Source organism: Physcomitrium patens, chromosome 15, assembly GCF_059467195.1.
Source record: "Physcomitrium patens ecotype Gransden chromosome 15, ASM5946719v1, whole genome shotgun sequence".
Lineage (NCBI taxonomy): Eukaryota > Viridiplantae > Streptophyta > Bryopsida > Funariales > Funariaceae > Physcomitrium > Physcomitrium patens.
In genome coordinates, this window is record NC_143424.1 from 4,083,199 (window position 1) to 4,101,173 (window position 17,975).

General features: G+C 32.6%; 2 protein-coding genes and 1 non-coding gene across 9 annotated transcripts; 2 read left to right on the top strand and 1 right to left on the bottom strand.

Moving 5' to 3' along the window:
- Positions 1-9,784: 9,784 nt before the first annotated feature.
- On the top strand, positions 9,785-13,704 carry LOC112292630 (uncharacterized). Of its 4 annotated transcripts, none has more exons than XM_024541297.3 (6): positions 9,796-9,925; positions 10,295-10,541; positions 10,995-11,252; positions 11,897-12,046; positions 12,741-12,960; positions 13,193-13,704. In XM_024541297.3, the coding sequence occupies exons 3-6, from the start codon at positions 11,098-11,100 to the stop codon at positions 13,457-13,459; spliced, it is 792 nt and encodes a 263-aa protein (XP_024397065.1). In that variant the 5' UTR covers positions 9,796-9,925; positions 10,295-10,541; positions 10,995-11,097; the 3' UTR covers positions 13,460-13,704. The 4 variants fall into 4 exon arrangements, with proteins under 4 accessions (XP_024397066.1, XP_024397065.1, XP_024397064.1 ...); XM_024541296.3 differs by having other exon boundaries at positions 10,295-10,350; XM_073539270.2 differs by lacking the exon at positions 9,796-9,925 and adding an exon at positions 9,959-10,070 and having other exon boundaries at positions 10,295-10,350.
- A 1,335-nt stretch (positions 13,705-15,039) lies between these two features.
- TRNAP-AGG (transfer RNA proline (anticodon AGG)) lies at positions 15,040-15,111 on the bottom strand. Its single transcript has one exon. It is a non-coding gene; the product is annotated as a tRNA-Pro (tRNA).
- A 136-nt stretch (positions 15,112-15,247) lies between these two features.
- LOC112292029 (uncharacterized) lies at positions 15,248-17,863 on the top strand. 4 transcript variants are annotated; one of them, XM_024540112.3, is made up of 5 exons: positions 15,248-16,112; positions 16,233-16,421; positions 16,699-16,898; positions 17,171-17,297; positions 17,598-17,863. In XM_024540112.3, exons 1-5 carry the CDS (start codon positions 15,974-15,976, stop codon positions 17,642-17,644), a joined length of 702 nt encoding a protein of 233 aa, XP_024395880.1. In that variant the 5' UTR covers positions 15,248-15,973; the 3' UTR covers positions 17,645-17,863. The 4 variants fall into 4 exon arrangements, 2 of the variants coding, with proteins under 2 accessions (XP_024395880.1, XP_024395879.2); XM_024540111.3 differs by having other exon boundaries at positions 15,508-16,112; positions 16,226-16,421; XR_002972586.2 differs by having other exon boundaries at positions 15,717-16,112; positions 16,699-16,947.
- Positions 17,864-17,975: the final 112 nt, after the last annotated feature.

Here is a 17,975-nt window from a genome sequence, read left to right on the forward strand (position 1 = left end):
CTTCTTTTAAATTTAATTTTAATTGATTAAGTTCTAGTTGACATTATTAAGGATTACTTGAAGTTTATTAAAGAGTCTTATAGAATTGATAGAATTACTATTGCATTTCTACTTACCTTCTATAACTAAGTACTTGGTGCATTCTCAAGCAAGAATATACATAATATAACATTGCAGTCCTTGACTATCATGACATACTTGCTTTATCTCCAAGATCTTATTTATGAATTAATAATCTACAATTCCAAAATTCTTCCTCTTCCAAATGCAATATCCAATAGCAATATTTTGTGACAAGAATCTTTGATATCAATACTTTAATACCTAATTTTTGCACCACCTATACCTTGAGTCAAAATCTAAAATATAAATTCCTACAAATAACTCTCTAATTGATGTAATTATACTAAAAATAAATTATATATAGAAATATGGTCATCAATGTTAAATAAGGATTTGAAAGAATTTGAGACTTCAAACATCCAAACCACAAGAAAAAGAAGAAGGGAGGAGAGAGATTTAAGATCCATTCTTAAAGAAAGACTTGAACTTTTGAATTAAGCCTAAACAATTGAAAGACCATCAACTCACTAGGATGCATGTCTTTTTTGTAGTTCCAATTTAAAATGCCTTGTGAACTATGTGAACATCTTGTAATTGCCCTATGATTAATCTTAAAATGCCTTGTAGTTTTAGAACTTATAAATCAAATATTGATATGGAAATCTATTAAATATAATGGTTATGCTTGAAACTTATGAATTTTATCTTAATGCTTATATTTAATTAGCTAGTGATTAAGATTGGACATAACAATAACATATAGGCACACAATATCTTGAAATACCTCTCTAACTCTGCACTTTTCATATAAGTCAATGAATACAAATAATTACAAGACTTGATTCTTACTTTGCATATATTGAAGAAGAATCATATACTCTAAGATCTAAGGGAGTTAAAAAACTGCTTGATTTTTAATAAATACATCTAATCATAGAAATCAAGGAACAAAAAGAATCAAATATGGCTATAACTTATTATGAACAATGCAATCCAGATTTCTACTATTGGAGTGAAAATGAATAGGATGACATTCATAAGATAATGCATGGTGGTTTTTCTTCTACACCTATGATTATTTTTTAGTAAAAAACTATTTATTTATTCTAAAATCTTATAAGTAGAGAAAAAATAGAAACAATACAATTGGAGAAAAAACAAAAATAAAAGAAATTGTGTGCATTAATTTAACAATAGAATAACCGACATTAAGTAATAATCATTGTTTATACTAATCCAACAATAAAATATTCGAAACTCAATAATAGTAATTTTTCACACTAATTCAACAACTAAATACTCACAAACTTTGCTATCAATACATCAATAGAACTTTGCCATCAACATCACTTCAATTTGCTTCATTCAATACAATTCAATCATTAAAAAAAAGATTAGATTAATATATAATAAAGCTTAGGAATATAAGTAGAATGGCTTTGCCATCAATATAAAAGATGGTAAAAAATTGCCTTCTGAAATGCCTTATAGAACTTCTCAATCAACTATATAATCCAAAGATAAATTATAAAATAGGTTATAAAATCCACAAAACATGAACATTTTTTATGAAAGCAAAGACTAATATATACAGTGAATGACAGCCACTATTTGTTTCTTTGAGCAATTTTAATATATAGATTAAATGAACTTATATCATTGTCACAAAAAGTATGATTCAAATGTACAATGACCGTCTTCTATACAAAGTACTTGAGGATTTTGCATTCCACATAGAATATATACTATATATTATAAAATAACTTCAAATAGCTCTCAATCATTGTCTTTATGTAGAAATTTTGCAAAAACCATATAATTCACATCTCCAACATATCTAATCTTCTTTTTTTTTTCTATCCAAAAAAATCAAAATATGTATATGAAGTAGACCTCTCTTTTGAAATTCAATAGTATAAGCATGTGCAATAACATGACCAAAGACAACTTCTTCCTTTATATCTTCCATAATTATATATTTTTTGAGTTCCAATATACAAGCAATCAAATCTAGCCAGTCACTTGCTCATTGTCTTTGAAACATGGCATTTTCAATTTTGGACCATTTTTGATTTATTGTTGTTGTTATAAAAATATTAGGATGCTAATAAAACCTTATAATTTTTATAGAATCTTGAAGTATTTCTATCATATATTTTATACATTTAATATGTGATGATGGAAGTAAGATCTTATATTTTAAATTATTTAATTTATATTGTCATTCTTCATAACATCCTGCTTATATATTCAATAACATCTGCTAATTCTTGTTACAAATCAATACATAGATTTTTTTTTATTGTAATCTAGATATTACAAATATAATTACTTAGTTGCTACTCATTTGTCAACTATAAATTCTTATAATAGCTTTCTTTTACGTAAAATTGTAGAATATTATATAGGTCTTAAAAAAATTGATAAGCAAAGTAATCCATTTGTGTAAGGTTATTGGATCTCCAATCATTTCATCTAGTATCTTTTCTTTCTTCAACAATATCTATTACTATATTTTATGTCCTTCGCTCAAGATACCATCAAAAGATTTCATGTAGAAAAAAAAAAGAATATAATGAAGGAAAAAATAAGCAAGATGAGCCTTATAAATCTTTTCTAATATCCCATTATTACATAGGCAAATAATAATATTATAAAATACATTATATTTCAATTCATCTTTACACAATATAATAGTAATTTCTTCAAAAGTGGTAGGAAGATTATATTAGAGTTTATTTCTCTCATTTATGAAGTGCAAAGAAACAACAAGATCTACTTCCACTACTCCTTTATTTTGCATCTTAGATAGTATTTCATATGCTTTTCTATATAATCTAATAAACGGATTATTCTCCTTCAAATTTTTTTTAATTTTCTACATAATTTCGTCTAATAAACTAAAATTACATCTCATTTTTTTATCTTGTGCAAATGATATGTTGTGGATATTGAATTATATATAAATTAGATTAATACCTTATTTTGGTATTAATGCTCCTATTAAATGGCATAATTCTCTATTTATTCTAAAATTATATGGAGTATTTTTTTAAAGCACAAATTAATCAATTTTTGCATCTAAGGATGCAAATGTATGTGCAACATTATATTGACAAATATTTTCTTGAAACTCCCTTGTTCTTGCATCTAGATCTTCTAATAAGCATCTCAAAAATAAAGGCAGAGAAGGTAGAAATAATAAAGAATTTTTTCTTTGATCATAATATTATTCAAATAATAACAACTTCTTTAGCAATTGAGCTAAATATTCATCAAACCAATGCAATACATTACAATGAGGATATAAAATATTCATCCTCTTTAGATTATGTATGGCTTCAGGACTTGTAAATATTTCAATTTCTCTTTGTATTCTCTCACATTTCTTATGCAATTGCTGAGCAATTATTCCCCAATTTATTATTAAAGCTGGACCACTCACAATAGCACACATTCTACCAAACAATTGAAGTAAGCTTATAAGTGTCAAAATTGTATCTCTATAAAATTCAAAGAAAATCTTGTTACATAAATATTTTTAAAAAATTACATAGTAGCTATAAAATAAGAAGAAATGTGTATATCTTAATTAGTCAAATTACAATGCCACAATACTTGAATAAAAATATTCTACATCTATGCATCTATATTGATTAAACATGTTTTTATAACAACTTGCTATAGTAAAAAAATAAAAAAAAATTAAAATATTACATTTTATAAATCAAAATAAATAAAAAAAAATTATAAATATTTAATTTTTTATTTAATAAATAATATTTACTAAAAGATATATTAATATATATATATATATATATATATATATATACATAGATTAATATATGTACATACATATGAAATCAAACATAAAAAAATTCATATAAAATCAAGAAATAAAATTCTTATAATTAAATTTTTGTATAGCAATTCTTATTGCAGTTGGTAATACTTCTAAAATTTCAATAAAACTTTGTTGCTCAAGAATTTTGATAAAAATGAAGATATAATATAAAATTTAATAAAATAAATATAATAAAAAACTATAAAATTATAAATATAACTATAAAATAAAAAATATTAATATAAAACTTTAAAAATGATAAAATAAATTTATTTCTTATAAAATTCTTATATAAACTTATGTTTAACAATTATATCCTAGTTTTTTTTTTAAAAGAAATAACGATGATTGTCAGAGGATATGAAATATAAAATTGTAAATATTGTAAGCATTATCTTTTATGGAAAATACTACTGATACAAATATTGTTTACAATGGTCAACTACAAATACTATCTATAATGATCAAAATAGATATATGAAGATAATATGTAGGCATATTGTAATTTCTTTATTTTTGCATGTAAATTCATGCAAAATGAACACAATGGATCAAAACTCAATAATGATTTTGCTTAGTAGATTCTTGCAAAATAAAAATAAAAACAACATTACACACATCATCATTTGGAAGATCAATCCAACAAATGCATAGTTTGTGAGAAAAAGACTTGCTACCACCATAACACTTAGGATGATGATATGCTTCACGAGATCAATTAAATCCTAATTGAACTGTAATTCAATAGATGTATTCACAAATTCTTTAACTAAAGCTCAAACATAATGCAAAATATTTTTTAAACATGAATAATTAATTACCAAAATAGTGGAGCATACAACATTCAAACCATTTCATCTTAATACACTCACTCTGAAATTTCTAGATATACTCCCACTTTGGAATGTAGAGCATAATAAAATTTCTATGTATTTCAAAAAAAATCCATATTAATTATTGAGGACCTTAAGAATCTATGAATGTAGCATTTCTACATATCTAATCCAATGGTTTTGGTCATAAGTTGATATAACTAATTGTTTCTAAATCAAGTGATTTCAAAATATCACAATTTTTATTGTAGCATGTAGACACACTTTGTATAATCATCATATAATGCCTTGACAATCTCAAAATTGCAGTATAAGAACAAAGTCCAACTTTAATTACCTTGATTTTGAATCTTGAAAATAATTAAAGCATTTGACAGAAAGCACTTCCAAAAATCAAAGAGTTTTTTTTGTAGCTACTTACATTGTTTGTACCTCATGTGCCCTCCCACAAAAAAAACAAGTACTCTCACTCACAAATTCTTTGACAAAAGTTCAAACACATTGCACAGATGCTTGTTATATGCCCATGGTTTTAAAAGATATGTAATGCAAGTACAGAGTTCTTGAAGTATTCAACTTTTGCATTAATATTGCATTAATATTCTTTGGAGTACGAATGTATTTGAATCCAAAATTATAATGCAAATACATATTTACTAATGTAATTACATATTTAAATATATTCAAATAATATACATTAAGTATATTATTATAATTATATAATTATAACTATTATATTATTATTTATTATTTATTATTTATTATTATTACTAATTACTATTAAAAATTAATAATAATATATATAATTAAAATTTGATATTTTTTATATTAAATTATTATTATATAAAAATATGAATTATATTATGTTTATTGTATTAAATATTAAAAATATATGATTTTATAATAATCATATTAATAGTAATTTTATAATATAATAAATTATGACATATTAGTATGTAAACATGTAATGTATATATAATAATTAATTATTATAATATAGATGTATTATTATAAAATATATATAATTTAATATAATAATAATTATAGAATATATATAATTTAATATAATAATAATTATAAAAAATAATATAATTATTTAGTAATATTATATAATAATATATATTAAGTATATTCAATTAGTATCAATTAAGTATTAATATAAATACATATTTATTCTAGTAATATTCATATTGCATTAATATTATTAATATGTATTAGTATTAAGCATGTATTAGTTGGAGCATTAAAGTTGTGAAATATTAGACAAATATTTGGAATTCAATGAATGGAAATTCAATGAGTGCATATCAAAACTTGATCCTTGCAGCATCGTCCTGAAATAACAAGCCTTATATATGTTTGTAGTATCATCTCTTATAAAATGTTTGTATTATCATGTCATCTACAACAATAATAAGGTTGCACCACCTAATAGTGTCACGAATATACATATGTACTTTAATAAATACCTATATGATTAAATAGAAATACGTAAAAGTAAATAAAAGTAAGTTAACTTCATAATACCTTCTAAAGAAACTTTTTAGAAGCTTTATAGCTGCTGCTTTGACTTTACATGTGTTTGTAACTGATTGGTAGGTTAGAAACTTTGACAATAAGTTAACCACGTGTTGATAGCTTGCGGAACAAGGTAATTATGTGGTGTACATATAGAAAACTTACCTTGCAAGTTAAGATATGTGTCTTGCAAAGTCAACATATGTTCGAGGTCCTTTAGGACATGATCATGTAATTCCTAATTAAGAGTATATATGGAGGTAAGAATGAAGCCTTCTTCACTCTTATTAAAGCTTTTTTAGTCTACAGTCTTATTTTAAGATTTTCTAATATTCTTATTTTTAGTAATAGCCATTCTAGTTTAATATTATATCATCTTTGAGTGACTTTCTAGTTCTTTTTAGTAAGTCAAGAGTATATTGAAGATTTTTGTTTTTGAGATTCATGTCCTTAATAAATAGTTATATATCCAATGTATTTAATTTAATATGTGACAAAGAAAACTTCCATAAATCATAGAGATTATTATTAAGATATTATTAAGCTAGTTTTTATATTTGCATGTAATGAATGAAAGCCATTATTTGTCTCCTTAAGCAATCTTAATATATAAATTAAGATTAATTAAAAGATTTTAAAGATAAATCCATATCATTATCATAGATAATTTGTGTTGTGGTTGACAACACTTGAAAAATTCCAATAAAATTATGTTTTTAAAGAATTTTGTTTATAAAATGATATCAAATGAAATGTACTAGAATTCATTTTTGATGAGCTTAAATACAACACTATCCAATTTTTCACCATTGTCCACATTCTTCATCTATCTTGCATCCTTTAAAAAAAAACTATAATTAATTTGAAAAAGAAAATATTGAGATCTTTGCATAGAATTGTAAATAACTATCAAAATTAAATAAAACAAGGCCTTTCAATACAAATCTCTTTGTCTCGGTAGATCCTATTCAACTTTTCTTTAAAATTTGATTTTTTTTTTCTATCATACTCCATTTAAGAAGTTGCAATTAAAAAAATCCATCATTTTTATTTGAAACAATCATTACTTAATGGCAGGGCATATATTCCTATTTTGAATGTTATTATTTATAATAGTAATTATACATTTAAAAAATTATACAAAATTTTTTTTGTGTAATTTTTTATATAATACTCTACAATACAAAGTACAATAAAAGTTTTAAAATGCAATGCAATGCAAATACACACAAATTTTTGAAATTTTTAAATTATCTAAAAATACTCTCACTTTACAATACAAAGGTTGGTAATATGATTTAAAGAAATGGAGAGCATGGTTTTTGAAATCTTTGAAGTTTTGTCAAATTTTTCTTTTAATTCAAATCATAACTTACCTTCATTCTCTACTCTTAGTGACAAATTCTTTAATAGAAGCTCAAACACAATGTACAAACATCCATGGTTTAAAAAATATTAACTTTTGGCAGATACCTATTACGAGTGTAGAGTACAATTTCAAGAAAGCACAAAAAAATTGCAATTATGCTTTCTTTTTTATTAAGAACCAAACTTCACTTTTAATCATATTACGTGCATGCAATAAACAATGCATTTTTAAACCCATCCTTGTTCAATTAAACTCTAATATGACACATTTTGTTAATCATGTTTAGTTAATTACTTTTATAACAGTCATTTCATATTGTAGTCCTTAACCATCATGGCATGCATGTTTTATTTCTAAGATCTTATTCATGAATTGATAACCTAAAATTCTAAAATTATTTTATTCCAAAATGTAACATCCAATAATAACATTCTCTAGTGAGAATCACCAATATCAATATTCTAATCCTTAAATTCTACACCATCCATGCCCTCAGCCAAAATCTATAATATCAATCCCAAAAAATTGATGTAATTGCACCAAAATTAAATTGCATATAGAAATGTGATCATTAGCATCAAACAAAGATTTGAAGGACTTTAAGATCTCAAACACCCAAACCATAAAAGAGAAAAAAAATAAAAATAAAAATAAAAATAAATTAAGATTTAGTATTAAAAAAAAGACTTAACCCTTTGAATTAATACCAAATAGCTAAAAGAGCACCAACTCACTAGGATATATATCCTTCTAGCTGCTTTGATTTAAAATCCCATGTGAATTCTATGAATCTCTTATAATTGCCCTATAATCAACCGTAAAATATCTTGTGGACTTAGAACTTATAAATCAAATATTGACATGGAAATTTACTAGCTATAATGGTTAATGAACTTTATCTTGACACTTATATCTGATCAGCTAGTGATCAAGATTAGCACATAAAGATAACATGGAAATTTACTAGCTATAATGGTTAATGAACTTTATCTTGACACTTATATCTGATCAGCTAGTGATCAAGATTAGCACATAAAGATAACATATAGGTACATAATGCTTTGAAATGCCTTTCTAATTCTGTACTTTTTATATAAGTCAATTAATATAAAAAGTTACATGACTTGATTTTCATTCTATCTACATTAACGAGGAACCATATGCTTTGAGACTTCAAGGAGTTAGTACCTTGTAAACTATTTGATTTCCAATAAATACATATGAACATAAAAATCTATAAAACATTACAAAAATGAAGGGTATGAAATAATCAAATGAATGGTGCAGTCCAGATTTCTACCATAGAAGCAAAAATGAGCAGGATGGCATTAACATGATAATACACAATAGTTTCTCTTCCACATCTATGATTATCTATTAGTGAGAAGCTACCCATTTATTTTAAAATCTTCCAACAAGAAAAAAAAACAATATCAATGCACACCAAAAAGAGCAATTGTTTGCACTAATCCAACAATGGAACATCCAATATTCCTTTATAAACTTTATCATCAATGCATCAACAGAACTTTGTTATCAATATCACGTTACTTTGCTTTATTCACCGCAACTCAATCACTAAAACAGAGACTTGATCAATACATAACAAAGCTAAGGAATGTGAATAGTATAGCTTTGCTATGAATGCAAAAGAAGGTATAAAAACACACTTTAGAACTCCTTGATCAACTTTGCTTCATTTATTGCAACTCAATCACTAAAGCAAAGACTTGATCAGTATATAACAAAGCTAAGGAATGTGAATAGTATGGCTTTGCCTTGAATGCAAAAGAAGGTAGGAAAACACCCTATAGAACTCCTTGATCAACTGTAAAACATAAGGATGAACTGTAAAAGGTGTAAAACATGAATTTTTTTTATGAAAATGAAGATCCATCCATGCAGTGAATGAAAGCGATCATAATATATAGATTACAGCCAATCAAAAGATTTTAAAAGTTAAGGCCTCTCACCCACCTTGTCTCTAAGGATAAAGGGACTTCTACGTGGAAATGGGGATGGAGCACGGCCTACTTTGATTCAGCCAGCCTTTCGCCTTTTACTTTCACCGTCCACTACCACGAGAATTTGTGTGCACTATGAACGGAAATCAGAGATGTCAGATTTGGACGAATGCATGGACGAAGCCCTAATTGCCACTCGCAGAGTGCACACGTGCCCCAGATTGCTTCGGGGGGTCTGCCTTCCTCTGCACTCGATTCTGCTCCACCCCAATTTCAAGCGCCTGGAAATCTCCTCCGCCCTCGCGCACCGCAGCGCAACGCCGCTCCTTTGATGGTGTGTTCCTCACTTTCGAAGCTTTGTGTGTTGTGTAGTTTGAGGCACAATTTCTTTCGTTTGAGTTCGTTTTGTGGGGAAGTCTGTCCGTGGGCGCGATGTTGCGTGTGATCGGTTGCAGATCTGGTTTACGCTGCTTTGCTCTGTAAGACTGTGTGGGATTCGGTTTCCTAGATCGAGCGATATGTCAGAATTGGGGTGAAGGGGATATCAGGTTTGTAGGGTTTCAGAGTGTGTGTGTGTGTGTGCGCGCGTGTGTCTGTTCCTCTTGGTTAGCGACCTGGTGTAGGTGCACGACAGATGTGGTAATTCGTGAAGCTTAGTTTAGCTTGAGAGAAGTTTTTAATGACCGTCTTGTCGTCGTTTCAGAGTACTGCGTTTTGGTGGCCGTTATCGGGTGAAGGCTGTCCACTTTCGATTGTAAGGTATTTCTTCATTTTGGAAAGCGGAGGCAGTAGTTTTCTCCTAGCCTGCCCGAATTTCGACATGCGTTGGTGTTGTGATATGGCGCCATGCATTTTTGTGCCCCAATTACCGCAGGGAACGTGTTTAACTCGGACTTGAGGGACCCTGATACGTTAGTTTCTCCATTTTGCTTGGTATCAAACAATTTCAGGTGAAAATTAGGAGTTTCACTATGGTTTTAGTACCAACATGGATATTGAACTATTATCTATTACTCCATGATATCGGGTTCAGCACTTATATGCTCCAGGTTTTAATTGATTGCTAATTTTTTTGTTTGTTCTGCCCATTTAGAGCTCTGCATACTTAATTTGGACTCTAGGAGTTCGTCTCCTGTGTGGTGTATTTGGGCGTCTATTAGAATTAGAGAACCGTTTTGCACCTGGCGCCTGTTTTATGTATCAGTGTGGTTTGATGGCACCAGTATCCGTCGATATCGAAGCTACTGGTCGGTAGAATAGCTGAGAAGTCTACGCTACTTCAGTCGTGCGGAATGCATGCTTGGACGATGCACGTCTAGGTTGGTGTTTTGTATGCCCCAAAGCTTACAGTTAGATGAATTAGATTCTAACCTGTCGGTTCCTGTATTTGTGGGGTTTTGCAGAATAATAGAGAGCGAGAGCACGAGAAGTTGAGACTTCAGCGACATTTTTCTTGTCGGGTGGTCAGGTAGCCGTAGAATACTTGGTTTGGTAGATAACTAAGGGATGCCTCGATCATTATCCCGGTCGAGGTCCCCGCCTCGCAAAGAGCGGCACCGAACTTCTGCACGATCACCCTCGCCTACGAAATACCGTCACAGCACAAAACGGAGGAGGGAATCACATAGAAGCCGATCACCGGTGCATCATGTTCACAGCAGGTGTGTTACAGTGAGAAAACAGTGGGTCTGCATGTTATTATTGTTGGGCTAGAAACCTACCACGAGAGAGTCCGAGTAGTTTGTCAGACAGTGATGAGTATCATGTACGCATAAAATTGATGAGATGAGAAGCGAAAAGGTATGAGAATGAAGGGGGGGGGGGAACAGACGAGCTCAGAAGGGATGATAATCATTATATTCTTGGAAGGAGGGGATATGATGCTGTTGCTGCTTGGAGAAAAGCTGGAAGGCTTTGGGAAGGTCGTCATTTCCGGAACTGTCCAATCGTTTCTGATGTATCGCCGCCCTCTTCCTCTGGTATCCGTACTGTAGATGTGCCTACTAATTGTGTATTGTACTCTAGCTCGGCGCTTTGCTACATTCGAGTCAATTATTCCCTGAGTTAGTGATATTACTTAACAGTAATGGCGTAGAGTATATGTACAAGTTGAACCGGGGTGTAGAGGTCAGATTCCTGAAGGCTCATACAGTATGGTTCTCCCACTCGTGTAGACGTATCACTGACAATATGTCATTGTGACGTGCCCATAATAGGGCCTGATTTAGATGCGGGAATTTAGTTTCCTGGAAATCGAGTAAATATACCGTCTCAAGAGCCTGACGAAGCTAAATTCATCTTACAGGTACAGGAGTCGGACACCAACTCCTAGGCGTTCAAAGCGGCGTAGTCGTTCAAGATCACCAATTAGATCCCGAAGTTCAAGTCTTCTCTCCCTTGAACGAAGAAGAGCCTTCGACAAGGTTCGAGAAGACGAAGAGCTTGAGAAGAAAAGGTAATGCCTCGCTAAGAATGGCGTTCTGACCCTCATGGGAAAGATATGTCCAATAAAAAAGAAACTGGAAGCCTTAAGGATATACCTCTCATTGTTATCTGCTATGATTCTAATCAAATTGCTGATGTTAACAGGGGAAGTAACATGGAAGAGGAATCAGCCAAGTAATTTTGCCAAAATAACGGCAGTTTTTCATGGTTAGCATTGATAGAATGGATGGGTTAGCTTTCCATCGCAGTCAAAGTTTGTAGTGGAAGTGACGCCATGTGGTGAGACATTTCTCCTGGTCCATGGCAGTGCGATTATGTCTGAATCGAATCACTTAGTATCATGTCTCGCACATTTCACGTCGTCCCTCACAGTGAATGTGTATAGGTCCTTATTGTCCACGGGTGATCAGTGGAGGATATGTTTCAGCTGCCTCTTCAAATTGAGCTTGTTTGTCATCTCTGGATGTACAATGTGTCACGGTTCGTATGTCGCAGTATATTCGGACCTGACCTCGTGCAACACACCTCAGGTTATGCATCAGTTTTGTGTTGTTTCTATCTGCTTTTACATTGACTGCGTGCTTTGAAAGAATCATTATCATGAATGTTAGGTTATCCCCCCTGTATGTTCCACTCAAGCATGGGGATGGGTTTATCCATTACGGGCGTATCATTGTCGCTAACTATGCACTATTTATTTACAGGCGGCAGCAAGAGGCTGAAGCAAAGGTTATTGAGGAAGAAACCGCAAAAATAATAGAACAATCTATTAGAAAGAAAGTTCACGAGGCTCTACACTCGGAAGAGTTTAAGAAGGAGATTGAGTCGAGAATACAGGAGGGCAGGAAAAAAATTATTGATGACATTGCCGCTCAGCTTGAGAGAGAAAAGGAGGAAGCACTTGCAGAAGCCAGGAGGAATGAGGTATACTTATAAGCCTTTTTCTCGACAGCTGTTATTCTATCTTTTTGTACATTCCTCTCGATTGCATATGATATTTTGGCCATGTTGTTCGCCTCCCAATGTCTCTAGAAACATTATTACATCAGTGATAAATGGTGCATGCAAACGAAGGTGTTTTAGCTTCGGTAATACTTTATTAAGACTTACTTTTGTTCGAGGTGGCTTCTTACTTGTTTCCTTTTCTGAAATCCAGGAGGAAAAAATGAGGGAGAAAGAGCAGCTAGAACAGATGCTCGAAGAGAATCGACGAAAAATCGAAGAAGCTCAAAGGCGAGCAGCTGAGGAGCAGGCCAGAAAAGAGGAAGAACGTTATCGTGAGTTGGAGACTCTACAACGGCAAAAGGAGGAAGCGTTGCGAAGGAGAAAGTTGGAAGAGGAGCAAGGACGGCAAGAACAAATGAAAATCTTGGGCAAAAAGAACACTCGCCCCAAGTTGTCGTTTGCGCTTGGGTTCAAGTGACTAGCAACTTTGTATTGTATTGCATCAGGATAGTCTCTTATTTCGTAGCATGTTCTTTTCTTTTCTTTAATTTTGTTTCTTTTCCCCCTTCAGAGCATTCTACCGTTGTTAAGTGAAGCGATGAGTTGGTAGCTCTTAGGTTTAGGAAGTTGTGTGCATCTCGCAGCCAGGTAGTGGGTTGGATAGAAAAAAATGAATGTTTTCAAGAGAACTCAATGTAAATCGTATTCTTGACTTCCTACAAACCTCATCTTTTTATTTGTTGTTGACTTTGTCAGGAGTTCTGTTACTATTTACTTGCGTCTTACCTTATCAAGACTTCTTTAGTTCTTTTCTTTAAGTATATTTAGGTGTGTGTGTGCGTGTGTGTGTGGTGCCTTAAATGCATCGTATTCGGCTTTGTATGCAAAGTTTGGAACTTCAAGGGCTGGAGAGAATGTAGATGACTTTAGAATGTAGATGACTTAGATACCTCCTTTTCACACTTAAAAATTTCATAAAAGTTTAAATCCAAAACCAATCCATGGATAACCTTGGCAATGTTTGCCATCAAATCCAAGATTCTCTTGGATCACGTTCCTCTTGTTTATTGCAGTTTTTGAATATATTCTTCGATCTATTCTCATCACAGATGCCTCTCAAGTGGACTTGTATGAAACATGCAACAAATGCAATGGATCATTGTATTTGAAATTGATACTTCATTGCCATATGCAGCAGGGATCTTAAGGTCCTTGGCCTATCTGAAGTGCTGATACATTATAGGTATCCTAATGTGGTTTGTATTGCATGTCTGCCTATAGCTGATTATTGGAAGCAGTTCTGGCAGGATAGAGAGTGAAGTGATTTGATTCAAAATTTGAGTTGTTCAGTCGTGTTCTGCATTAAGTAAAAGTTGACCAAAATATATGTTATTCAATCAACAACTCTTACATTGATCAGTTGGATGTGCAAAATATATAGCAGAACTTGTTGTCAATGCTTTCAATGTGAAGGATTTAAACTCATGTATACCTTTTCGGTTGAATAATGTTTTGAAAGATGGAAAATGATAAAATCTGATTACTTGATTACAAAAATGTGTTCATACATGTGAAGCACAGTGAAGGTTGAAGCACCATGGTTGGTTAAAACAACTTTAGATTTAACCAAGACAAAAAAGTTCATGTACAAAGAACTATCATAAAAATAAAAATGAATACTGCAATAAAATTTTAGACAATATTTTGTTCAATTACATGTGTGTGTTTGTTATAATTTTATTCTTAAAACGAAGAAGTTTACTAGAAAAAACAGGTCAAAGAAAACCTTGTTTAAGAAGAGAAATGCATCACATCACAAAATATTTAATCACAAATCTTTTATACAGGTAGAGTATTTGGAAAAAATTCACAAATTAGTATAACTTTTATAACTTTTAAGTAACTTTTAATTAAGTCATGATTTTTGTATTTAATTGATAAAAAATTATTTCTGATTACCTCCGTTTCAATTTGACGTTAATGTTACCAAACTACTAATTCACATACCTTGGTGCCTCCGACAAAAGTTATCTCACAATTCTTTCAAAATGATAAAGAGGGGTATCGGGAGAATCGAACTCCCGACCTCTTGCACCCTAAGCAAGAATCATACCACTAGACCAGATACCCAAATGGATGTGTTGTGGCCACAGAACAAAATTTTTATATAAAATAATTCTATCAATAACTAAATTCTGAACTGGACTTGCTCAGAGCCCCTCTAAAGATGGCGGCACGTCGGTATGTCTTTTCTATTCCCGCATGTGGACAATATCCCTTGTGCAATCAAGCGGTGAGACCTTAACTGCCCTAAATGAGGGTTTAGGGTTTATCTGAACTCTGAGGAATTGTGGGGAAAACACACCCCATCTGTAAAAATAGGTCACATGTTTCCAGTATTACACGTTCCCAACATTTGATTAAAGAGTACAAGGGATTGTTCGGTGGAGCGGTGTAGTGGTGATTACTCTGTCTGCTGCGCTGTCTCAAAACCTGACGCGAGGCTTCCAGCACTATGCTTCAAGCATGACTTTGCAACATACCAAGGGAATCCAATATCGGTGACTCGGATGATCGAGTTGGAATTCCTTCGTTCATATGCTTGTTTATCATCCGAAGCCTTCTGGTTGATGGTCTTCGGTATTTTAGTAAGTTTGTGAGGTTCGCAGGAAGATGCTTCCGTGGCAAATTCTGGGGCATGGGTACTTGGATTCCCTTGATTGTCAAAGGTTTACGTACTTTTGGGCAGGTTGCTGAATAATCTACCGAGAGTTTGCATCATCAGAGTAGGATTATTTGCCGTGACAGAGGGACAGTGGAAGGTAGGATCGAAGCTCGTGAGAGGGAAGTGAGTTTGTGAAACTCGAGAACATTGCTTTCCGCTAAAGCCCACATCGATACTTCCAACGAATTAGGTCAAGTACTTTCAATTCTAAGCCCGTCAATCAAACTTGAACATTAATTCGGTTTATTTTGTACGAATTGATTGCCGATGAGTGCAGCCGATCATCTCGCTGCCATGACCTCCGCATCATACATGGGGAGTGCCCCCAGTGAAGATGGTGTCAAGCCGCCCATCCATGAAAGCAGCGCAATCTTATTGCTTCTGGGGTCGTTTCTTGCTGCCATGTGTGAGTTCTGTGCAACGCCCTCCTTATTTCTTGATGTATATGGACCCTTGGATCCTTAAGCGTGATGAATTGCTTTGGTGTGGCTATGGTTTGACAATGTGGTGTGAATGTAGAAAACAGCTCCTCTTCTACTAGTACCTCTGTTTTTAACAGACTCCCAAGGCAGAAGATGGATTGGAGCGAAGATTGGCCTCTGTATCTTTGGATTTGGATTTACAACCATCCTTGGTGTCCTCACAACAACCAACTGGCGTGTAGTGGCTCCTTATGTTGGCATGTCTCTTGAGGCCTTGCAGTCCGCCTTTAATGGTTCGTAAACCCTAAAGCATGTTTTTTCACTTCCTTAGTTTAATCGTGCCAAATCTAATTCGTGTTTGGTTCATTTTCCTTAGAGTGAATACTTGTGTGAATGCCTTCGAGTCACGACGTTACTAAAGTTTTTGAATCAGCTGTCCTACTTTTTTTGTTTTCTCTATTTGTTTATTGTTAAGTTGATATTTTTTGAAAATCTACATAACGCATTGTGAGTTGCAGCTTGGTATCAGAACTGAATTTTCATCGAATAACTGCGTGGTATTGTGGACAGTGGCAAAAGAGCTACCGGGAGATTTGGCGGAGTGGCTAGATTCAGGCAAAGGATTTTATCTTCTCATCAAGACTTTCGTTGCATTTGCTGTTGTAGCGCTGTTATGCGGTAGTGCGTTCCCTATGTTGCAGAGAAGGTTTAACTCTTTGAAAGTAAGGATCAAAGGGACAGATGCCAGTTTGGAGCCTCGAAGTGTAAATGTAAATTCCCAACTATTGGATTCTTCTTTTACCCAGTCGAAATGCAGAGGTTAGGTACTATCCAATATCGTTGATGCGATAGAAGTTGTCCCTCTTAAGATTCAATTCTTTGTCTACTTTGTAAAAGTGTGCGAGGTAAGGTCTTCATTTAAAATCTCGCTTAGAATACCAAGTGTTATCGGACAGTTGCTCAATCTTGATGTCATCGCTGTTGTTTTAATTTTGGATTCAACGTGCTTTTAAGACTAAAGTTTTTCCAAACGTTGGGACAGAGGGAGGAAATAGCTGCTTCACGCTCAAGGCAGCAACTCGAGCTACAAGAAAAGGCACGTGAGAAGGACGAATTGCTGCGGCAGCGACGGGTGGCACGAATCGCCCAAGAAGAGCAAAGATTACGAAGTAAAGCACACCCTATCAATTCTAGCATGCATTATCTTATTTCTATGCTAAGCGTTCGATACTCTTGGACTATCGCTGTGTACGCTGTAGCACACTACATCATTGCGTTCTTAGTTTATATTTATGCTACATTATTTGTTCAAGCCATTACACCGTTTCTAACTTGTTTCACATAATGATGGATTCGAAAAGCAGTTACATTTCAGGTTCTGTTAGTATCTCGATATTGTCCTTTTCACCGTTGGCTGGTATGCAGATTCCGTGAAAATTTGCTTTGATCACATTTGTCTGTTGGGGCAGGCTTTGGGAAAAACTTCGGCACAGGTGTTGGACGGTTTGCAAGATGATCGGTGACATCGGGCAATCTGCACAACTGTGCACTGAACTTCATTGTCTTTCATTTCCAGGTGAAGTTCACTGGGGAAAAGAGGTCGAGATTGTCAAAGGCAAGTGTAGAATTAGCTCTTATATAAAGCATGAAACCTGGACGACTGGCTGTACAATGACACAACACTGTATCATTTTCATAATCTATAACAATTGGACAATAACTAGTGTTTTTGTTATGTGTGGGCTTTGTTAATAACTTTATAACGATGTAGACAACGTGCACAATGCATTGTGAACGTTATAAGTTCAGGTACATTGTCTGGAATGAGAATGTCGAATGTTACCTAA

Excerpts from the sequence above, each read along its gene's own strand:
- LOC112292630 (XM_024541298.2), top strand. The coding sequence starts at position 11,098 with ATGCCTCGATCATTATCCCGGTCGAGGTCCCCGCCTCGCAAAGAGCGG. Across the intron at positions 11,253-11,896 it reads GTGCATCATGTTCACAGCAG|GTACAGGAGTCGGACACCAA; the intron begins GTGTGTTACAGT and ends TTCATCTTACAG. Across the intron at positions 12,961-13,192 it reads CAGAAGCCAGGAGGAATGAG|GAGGAAAAAATGAGGGAGAA; the intron begins GTATACTTATAA and ends TCTGAAATCCAG.
- LOC112292029 (XM_024540112.3), top strand. The coding sequence starts at position 15,974 with ATGAGTGCAGCCGATCATCTCGCTGCCATGACCTCCGCATCATACATG. Across the intron at positions 16,113-16,232 it reads GTCGTTTCTTGCTGCCATGT|CTCCTCTTCTACTAGTACCT; the intron begins GTGAGTTCTGTG and ends TGTAGAAAACAG. Across the intron at positions 16,422-16,698 it reads CTTGCAGTCCGCCTTTAATG|TGGCAAAAGAGCTACCGGGA; the intron begins GTTCGTAAACCC and ends TATTGTGGACAG.